The sequence below is a fragment of the Garra rufa genome, chromosome 1, assembly GCF_049309525.1.
Source record: "Garra rufa chromosome 1, GarRuf1.0, whole genome shotgun sequence".
Lineage (NCBI taxonomy): Eukaryota > Metazoa > Chordata > Actinopteri > Cypriniformes > Cyprinidae > Garra > Garra rufa.
In genome coordinates, this window is record NC_133361.1 from 106,075,163 (window position 1) to 106,084,524 (window position 9,362).

At 36.8% G+C, this 9,362-nt stretch overlaps 1 protein-coding gene across 1 annotated transcript; it reads left to right on the plus strand.

Moving 5' to 3' along the window:
* The first annotated feature begins 2,307 nt into the window (after positions 1-2,307).
* Positions 2,308-3,488, plus strand: LOC141341275 (uncharacterized). The gene has a single exon (XM_073846403.1). It carries the CDS (start codon positions 2,310-2,312, stop codon positions 3,204-3,206), a length of 897 nt encoding a protein of 298 aa, XP_073702504.1. The 5' UTR covers positions 2,308-2,309; the 3' UTR covers positions 3,207-3,488.
* Positions 3,489-9,362: the final 5,874 nt, after the last annotated feature.

A 9,362-nucleotide genomic window follows, 5' to 3' on the forward strand; every position in this document is an offset into this window, starting at 1 on the left:
AATATAAAACTATAGCAATATATTTAAATATGGACAGGACTGTAACATGTTCACTCTGATGTTCTGTAAAAACATTTTTTTAACTTTTATTTAATTGATAAAATGATCATTTCTGATCTGAGATGAAGTCTGAGAACACTGTGATATGAAATGTAATACATATTTTTCAGTCAGAGATATTACTCAAGTGATAGATAACTGTTATAATCTCATTTTAGCACAGGCTATTATACTTAATACTTTATATAATAATAAAATCCTTAATATAATATAATCCTTTACAGTCATAGATCTTTAAATCTTTATTTAAAACATGAATACATTGTCATAAGGGATCCAATTTCAGTTAATAATCGTTCAATCTCTCTGCAAACACAAATTTAATTGTGATTTTAAAAAACATCTCTTGAAATATTAATATTCTTTTTTTTCAGTCATGTAATTTGAATATCGAAATACTGGACTTGTTGAGAATATCACAAATGTCAAAATGTACTAGATATAAAATTACATAATTAGCTTTGGTCTTTTGTGACAGATCTGCAGTTTGTCCCTTCAATTCATCCTACATACTAGGTACAGCTTTACAGTATTATACTTGTTTTATAATATAAAACTTATATTGATTTCAGCGATCAAGACTTTTATTTTGTTCTGGAGATGTGACGTCATAAGGCTGCGGCGCGCGCTCCTGCATTTGGGATTCAAAAGGAGAAAGGTGTGTGCTTTTAACAACTGAAAGTGTTTAAATCAAGCCAAATCGTTTAGAGAATTGCATATAAAACTGTGAAATGATTTGTTAGCCAATACAACACTGTAATGCTTTATTTAGTGACACTTTAGTGTAGTCCGTATAGAGTGAATATTTTTTCTTAACGAATTCGGTCACCGTCAGTAGTGTTGATAGAAACGGATCTTTTGGAAATTCCGAGTCAACTGAATCAATCGATTCCCAAATGATTCACTGTTTTGAATCGCCGCTCACTGACGATATCTGCTGCTCAAAACACTGGAAATACAACGAGAACAACAAACACTTGAAACGACAACGACTACAAACAGCAAATGTTTTCATGAAAGTGGAATCTGTTAAATGACTGCTAAACTAACTGAGACACACCCAGAGTTTTAGTGTACATTTATTTTTCTTTCTTCCAAACACAGAAAAACTCCTGCTGAATCAACTGAGATCCACGTGAAACACAATTATAAAGATGCAATTTATTAAAGAGGAGAGTGAAGACATTAAGATTGAAGAAACATTCAGAGTCAAACATGAAGATACTGAGGAACAAACAGGTTGGTTTTCATTTCTCAAAGCTGAACTCACTTATTTGATCCTTATTAAAATGTCCAGCTCTACAGTATCTACTTTTGTTTAGAAAACAATGAAAGCGGTTTTTTACAAAAAACTTTATTTAGCTTGAAGCAAACAATGACACTTCAGATTTTAACTTGACATTTGTTTTAATTGTAAGTGATTTTTTTTCTGCTATCATCAAAAGTGTGATATTAAAATGTAACAGCACTGAATGTTCATTACAACAAGCAATAAATAGTCATATTTCAGAAACACCAGCTTGTTAATTGAAGATGCAGGACAGCCACCTAGTAGTGCATTACAATAGTCCAGTCTAGACGTCATGAATGCATGAAATAACTGTTCTGCATCAGAAACTGGTAACATGTTCTGTAATAGTTTACCGTAATAGTTACTCATCTTGTATTTTAAATATGAAATGATGTTACATGTACTTTGTTACTGTCCAACTCTGGAAACCAAAACTCACTCATCATTACTTCTCTGGGTTTAATTAGAAAATATTTCTTACTTAAATGCTGCTTTTAAATTATCTAGTGTGAAGATAAACATGGTAGATTATGTGTTTTTTAAAGGAGGTAGTAATTTGTTTTTCATAATTATATGGTAGTTGTGATAAAAGCACAACAATATGTTGCAAATAATTGTTTTTAATTATGGCTATAATTAATGGCTAAAATTGGAAGGAAATGTATTTAACAGAGACAGATCAGTAGCAGTATTTGTATCAATGAGACTGGTCTTCATTAACAATAGGCTTCTTGGTAAAAAGATGACAATAAGCCACATATTTTAAATGTACAATCTTTATGTTGTTTTACATTCCATTTACATTGTTTAATTTGGAGATTTAATGTGAAATCGTTTATTGTCAAATAGTTAGTTTTTTTAATTAATTGACAGCACTAGTCTAAGTGTTTTGATGTCTGTTGCTTTGTGCCATTAAACTGCTGTTAACTTAAATTTTTCTCATTTCACCTCAGACCTGATGGCACTGAAAGAGGAGAGTCAAGAACTCAATGAAACAGAAGAGAAAGATCAAAATGAGAAACATGATTTCAAAATTGAACAAAAATCAATTAATTGCTCACAGAATAAAAAAACATCCTCACCAGAAATAAATAAAAAAATACAAAGAACAAACCTTAATTCTAACATGAGAATTCAGACTGGAGAAAGACCTTACAGCTGCCAACAGTGTGGGAAGAGTTTCTCACGAAAAGGAGTTCTTAAGACTCACATGAAAATACACATTGAAAAGAAGCCGTTAATATGCCCTCAGTGTGGAAAGAGTTTTACACACAAAACTAACTTTACTGTCCACATGAGAGTTCACACTGGAGAAAAGCCTTTCATCTGCAAACAGTGTGGGAAGAGTTTCTCACGAAAAGGAGTTCTTAAGACTCACATGATAATTCACACCGAAAAGAAGCCGTTCATATGTCATCAATGTGGAAAGAGTTTTACACAGAAAAAAACCCTTAATGCCCACATGCGAATTCACACTGGAGAGAAACCTTTCATCTGCAAACTGTGTGGGAAGAGTTTTACGCAGGAAAAAACCCTTTCTGCCCACAGGAGAATTCACACCGGAGAGAAGCCTTTTACCTGCCCTCAGTGTGGAAAGAGTGTTGCGCAGAAAAAAAACCTTATTATCCACATGAAAATTCACACTGGAGAGAAGCCTTTCATCTGTGAACAGTGTGGAAAGAGTTTCACGTATAAAGTAAACCTTAAGGTTCACATGACAGTTCACACAGGAGAGAAACCGTACAAGTGTGTTCAGTGTGAGAAGAGTTTCACTTATCAAAGCAACCTGATACGTCATTTGCAAACTCATTCTGGGAAGAAACTGCCGTTTTCTTCAGTGCAAGAAGAGGTTTAGAAAAAGAAGCAATTTCTACAATCATCTACACATTCATTTTGAAAGACATTCAAGTGTAGTCAAAGTACTAATACATTGTTTTCCATCACACTTACAGATACAAGTGAACAATCGTGCAAACTGTCTGTTTTCTTTGTTCAAGATTGTATTGAAAAAATAAGCTTTTATGGACTTTATCAGGAGAAGCATGGAAATATTATTGTAGTTTTGCGCTGGTCTTTTTTTTTAATCTGCACAGTTCATTCGTTGTTGTGCATCCAGTAGCCTGTATGTACAGTAGATATACTTAGTTTCCTGCCCAATTAATTTGCTACAATAAACAAGCTGTTGGCCTTCATTAATTTTCTTGTTAATTATACATTGAAGTACGTATATAAAAAAACTGATTAAATAGTTGTATTCAGCAGTAACACATTTTCATACCCCTCCTTTATCCATGGACAAATAGCTTCTCATCACCCCATTAGCTCTATTTTCTGTTACCTACCAGCTAAGCAACAGTTTACAACTCACCACTTTTAGCACATACAGCATTTTTTCTGTTGCCAAATTACAGTTTTGTCATTTTTAACCATACACTGCTCACACAGTGGGTAAAACAGTGTGGTCCACTTCCTTTTGTTAACTTATAGCCTTATATCACTTTAACCTTAAACGTGTCATGACTGTATGTGTGCGATGCACACAGATGAGAATTAGGCCACATATGTCCACACTAATACGTTTTAGTTTGAAAACGCATCTTTTTCTCTCCGTTTTGGCTTTCCGTCCACACTGAGATGGCGTTTTTGTCAAGGAAAACGGAGCTTTTTGAAAACGCTCTCCAAAGTGGATAAATTTGAAAACTCCGTTTTCACGTTGTAGTGTGGACAGTGAAAACGGAGGCTTTTGAAAACGATGACGCATATTTAGTCATGTGACGCATATTGTACCAACAGATCTCTATGTTTACACCAGTAATTGTGCCTGTGCTATTCACTGTCACACTGCTGCTAAAGAGATTTCCCTTTGATTGTATACTCTTCAAATTACAGTCCTAAAATGATGACAGAAAATTTACTCACAGTTGCTGTCCTGCAAAACATGACGACAACTGCTTTTCAGAAAAAATATTAATGTGCGCGATATAGACGCGTCAGTGAATGATGAGATATTTCCGTGAATGAACCCAGCAGAAGAATTGCGTGAAAACTTATTACGTCTGTATAATTTTGGAGGCTTTACGTATGCGCAGTAAGGCGAATTTAATGTTTTCCTACGTTTCAGTGTGGATGAAAAACTTTTGGAAAACGCTTGGAAACGCTAGTGTGGAAGGAGAGCGTTTTAAAATGAAAACTCCATTTTCAAATGTATCCGGATTAATGTAAACGTAGCCTTAAACAAAAGTTCTTTAATAAAACCTTCAAAGGGTAATCCTGACAGGTAAGCAGGGGAACACATCCAACACAACGTAAAGACATTTAAGACCAGACGAAAAAGAAGGGATAAGCAGGAACTTAAATACACAGGATAATTAAACTCAGATGCAGGTGCAACATTGCCAAATAAAGAAACTGGAACAAAACAGATACAAAGAGAGGGTTAAAAGCAATGCAAAATGAGTCCACAAAGGTGACACAACTCCTCCCTCCCGGAAGGCGCATCTTCTTTTTCTTCAACTTACCTTTACACCTCCTTTAAACTTTTGCAGCTCTGACTTGAATGCCCACATTAGAGATGTTCAGTGCCAAGTCGCATTGACATCCAACATCTTTAGTACAAAGTTAACATAATAGAAAATTTATAGCCTGGCTAACGCCAGACCACGTGATGACTTCGTCATGATTCGTGGTCTGGGAACCACATGCTCATTTTCTCGTATTTGAGGCGTGGTTTACGAATGCGCAGAGCCGTTTATTGGGCGATACGAATGTTTATCAAATGCGCCTGTGCGTAGCTCATAGCCACTCGTTTCAATTATACCCGATGACGTATGTAGAGCGAACGCCTAAAGTTGCTCTTTTTTTCAAAATAAACTTGCGTTCTAAACTACTTAGAAGAACACTATACCGTGTCTACACCGGACGCAACAGTTGCCGCGCCGCAACAGCTAAAGTCTGTCTACACTGGACGCGACAAGGCGACTGTTGCAAATCATTTAAACTTTTGTGTGAGCACGTCATAAATAGAACGCGGCAGCAGATTACTGTCGGGGATTTGCCATGTCTCGCCGCATCCAGTGTAGACAGCATAATAGGTTCTAATGTCATTTGTCACGTCGGGAAAGATAACTTCGCGGCTGCTGCCATGCTGGATCCATAGTAACAAACTACTTCGGTGAGTCGCATAGAAGGCGTCATCGTCTTGCTGCTCCCTCCCCGTTCTGTGATTGGTTCCCTATCTTATTGGTTTCCAGACTAGATTAGAAGCGTGAATAAAATCGCACTGCGCAAGGCAGGATGGGGAAACCCAGGCTAGAAAATTTATGTAATTTGAATAAATGTCACTTAAAATACTTACTTGTGCTGGAAACGATGCCCTTACATACAAAGGTTGGAACAGCCGTCTCTGCTAACAGAAGGTTGATTGCATAACCAGAGGCCACCATCGCAAAATTGGTGAATCAATCATTGGAAAAATGCCAATCGCAAAGTCGTGAGCTAGCACAAATACCTCCTTCTTCAAAGTGAGTAAATTCAAGCCATTTTGATCTTAACCAGGGTATAGTTGGGAAACTGAACAAAACTAGAGCACTTGAACAACCAAAGATACACTTACGACCCATATTTCGCTCCCTCAATGATTATTTGACCTGGTGTTATTTATAATGTAGGGCGCAGGACTCGTCGGATTCTAGAGAGCGTTTGATTAAACAGAAACTTTGATGAAAATCTGAAGTGCAGGGTGATAAAATGCGTTGATCCATATTGCCGGAAGTTAGAGACTGTTAGAATTTAAATAATTGTATCTTCTAAAAGCGGGTGTCATTGTTAAGAAGTTGACTACCTTATAGGTAAACTTAAGGCTAACATATTCACACAAAAAAACTAAGTACAATTTTGATTTTATGAAGACTTTAGAAAAATCAAAAAAAAAAAAAAAAAACTACGCAAACTAGCACTCAAATTAATATAGATGTTGCATTATATACAAGGTTGCATTTGTCCCCATTTGTATTAAGCTTTATTTGGTATTGTCTGATCTGTAGGTTATATTTAATAGATTAAAAAATAAATACATTTGCGGTTGAAGCTAATTTCACGTTTGTGTCGTTTAATTTAGACCAGGGATTCTCAACCGGTGGGCCACGGCCCACTAGTGGGCCTCAGCGATCCTCCAGGTGGGCCGCGAGATGGCTTAAAATTAATTTAAATATTATCCTACAATGATCACAGCCCGCCTCTTTCGTGTTCTGTGATGGATTGCTTTGGTCTCGGCGCAGCAAGCCTCATCGTGCTGTTAAATATAGACTGAACGGTGGCTCAAAACTTCTGCACGCAAGCATCATTAGATACCTGCAAGGGACCAGAGTATGTGAGCGGAGTGGAGCGGCAACATTTTCCCCTCCGCGCTCCGTGCATTTAATAATCACTCCTCTCCGGGTTCATTATTTGCCGCTCCCGCTCCACTCCTCGCTCACTGATGTCAGAAACACCGCTCCGAGTCAAAAAAAAAATTCAGTATGTTTGTAATATAACAGTCCTGTTCTCATAACATATATTAAAACACAAAAAATTATAAAATAAAATAACAAGAGAGTTTGGAACACTACTGTGCAAACTATGTTTCTACCACATGCCAAACTAATAACACTGTCAGCATTGAAAGAGTATAATTTCTGCTTTTTGCAGTGCAAAGTTTGTAATGAAAAGAATACGTTTTCATCGTAGTTATTTCTGCACATTCGAAATCAGATACCATTACATTTGTTTCAATGCATTGCTTGTGAATAAGTGTTGTTCATCTAAAAATATTCAGTATCTAGAAGGAACAAACTAATTCCTTTTGAACTATAATTTACCGCTCATGTCTATTGCCGTCATCATAACCTTCACATTCTTTCTGATTTGCGTGATCCATCTCTATCAAGCTAGTTAAATATGTTTAACATGTGAAATCTTGCTTAATATGCAGTAATATTACGGACAGTTGGCGTGAATTGTTCTCATGATGGAGCGCTCTTGGAGCGGTTGAAAACCACGACGCCCCGACTTTTCAAAAATCCGCTCCTCCCTCCATTCAGAATCACACCGCTCCGCTCACATACTCTTCAAGGGACGGATTTTTTTTGTCCCGCGCCCGCCGGCTCCCGCAGAAATCAATGTATGTTATTTCGTCCCGCTCCGCCCGCGACATTCGTGTTTTGTCCCCCACTCCCGCCAGCAAAAGCCCGCATAAAAGTAACCTTTACCCCAACAGGTCTCTACTTCATCTCTTGGCTGCATGGAACAAACCCTTGCGCTAATTTGAAGGTAAAGACGATCAGAGTAATGGTAACGGACTTGCGCGTAATGTATGACACATCGGAGTCTAGGCACGCTATTCCGCTATTAGTCCGCTATTGATTCACAAACTATTCATGCTTTCGGGGCTCTGATCCTTATATTTTTGCGTGAAATTTCTAAGTATTTGCATATTTGTCAAAATGAATGATGTCTTCTGAGTAGGGGTGTAACGGTACGCTAAAATTGTATTCGGTTCGGTACAGTGTCTTGGAGAGCTCGGTTCGGTTCATTTTCGGTACAAAAAAATAAGAACTTACAAAATCTTTATTTTGAAAAGCTGCCAATACACAATAGAATTCTTGCATAAAATAAATAAAAGCCACACATTTGGGTGATATTTTACATAATTTTTTTTAAGGCTCTGAAATGAAGCGGTTGCAATAAATGTTGTTATTATTATACAAATTAGAGTGAATGGTTGTGGTGATTCATGTTACATTTGCATATTGTATTTTATGAATGAAAGTAAAACTGGCCAGGTGAATCTCTTTCTTGTTTTATTTAATGTTATCACAGGATAGTTAAATATAGCTGTGTGTGGGGAAAAAAAGTGCGTGAAATAAGACCACAAAAATCTGTTAATGTGTTAACGGTCTAAACATATACATTTGGACTATATTTTTTTTAGATACATATGTTTATATGTATTTAAATTTGAAAGTAAAATAAATAACAATATTTATTTATGTTAAATCGTAATCTGCGTGACCCTGTCGTTAATTTGCTTTGATGACGTTCCAGGGCATTCCAAATGAGCGATTATTGTCAGCGAAGTCCACTTCAAGGGATATACCGTACTAAGGGAGTAGGGAACAGTGAACACTGCGTAGGGACCCTGTCGATCAGAACGCACCTATGGAGCGTTCTATTGAGTTTCGCCTCTTGGTACTTCTATACTCTTTGCCTTAACTGTCCGTGCGGAAACTCGCCTAGGAACATTGTTCCGCTGCGCTTAATATCACGCTAATAATAAATTTACATTATTTAATGAAAAAAATATACCGAAACGGTACGCAAGTGGACCGAACCGAACAGGCCGTACCGAAACGGTTCAATACATCCCCATGAACCGTTACACCCCTACTTCTGAGTGTTTTATAATGAATGCTCACCCATTGAGGTGGATCTTGTAAGGCTCAGTGGTGTTTATGCACATATAAGCACCAGCATCAACAGATTCAGATTGGATTTGCTGTATTTTTCATTTATATGTATATTTTATAATGGATACAAACAGTAGATATTCAGTCAGTCCAGTTCAAATGGACAGGTTTAGTGAGTGGAATTTTGGCATCTCCCTGTTGTTCTGTTTGGCAGGTTCACTTACTGAAGAAAAAGTACTCTGAAGTTGTAAAGAAATGTCTGAATTAAAGAATTCAGGAGCTTTAAACCTGTATATGTATATATATGTTAAAAAGTTAGAACTGAGCAGAGGGTTTTCTTTTAAATTCAGCTTTAATTTAAAGTTTGTTTGTTTGAGGTTTTTTATAACATGCAGTAGAAGAATAAGGCAAAAGCAAATGTTTTGGTTATTAAAAAAAGGTTTTAAAAAAATGAAATGAGGAAATGTCAGGCATAGGAGGGCCTTGCAAAATTGACCCGAGAAGGAGGTGGGCCCCGGCGCAAAAAAGGTTGAGAACCCCTGATTTAGACTGTTTTGATCAGCAGGTGT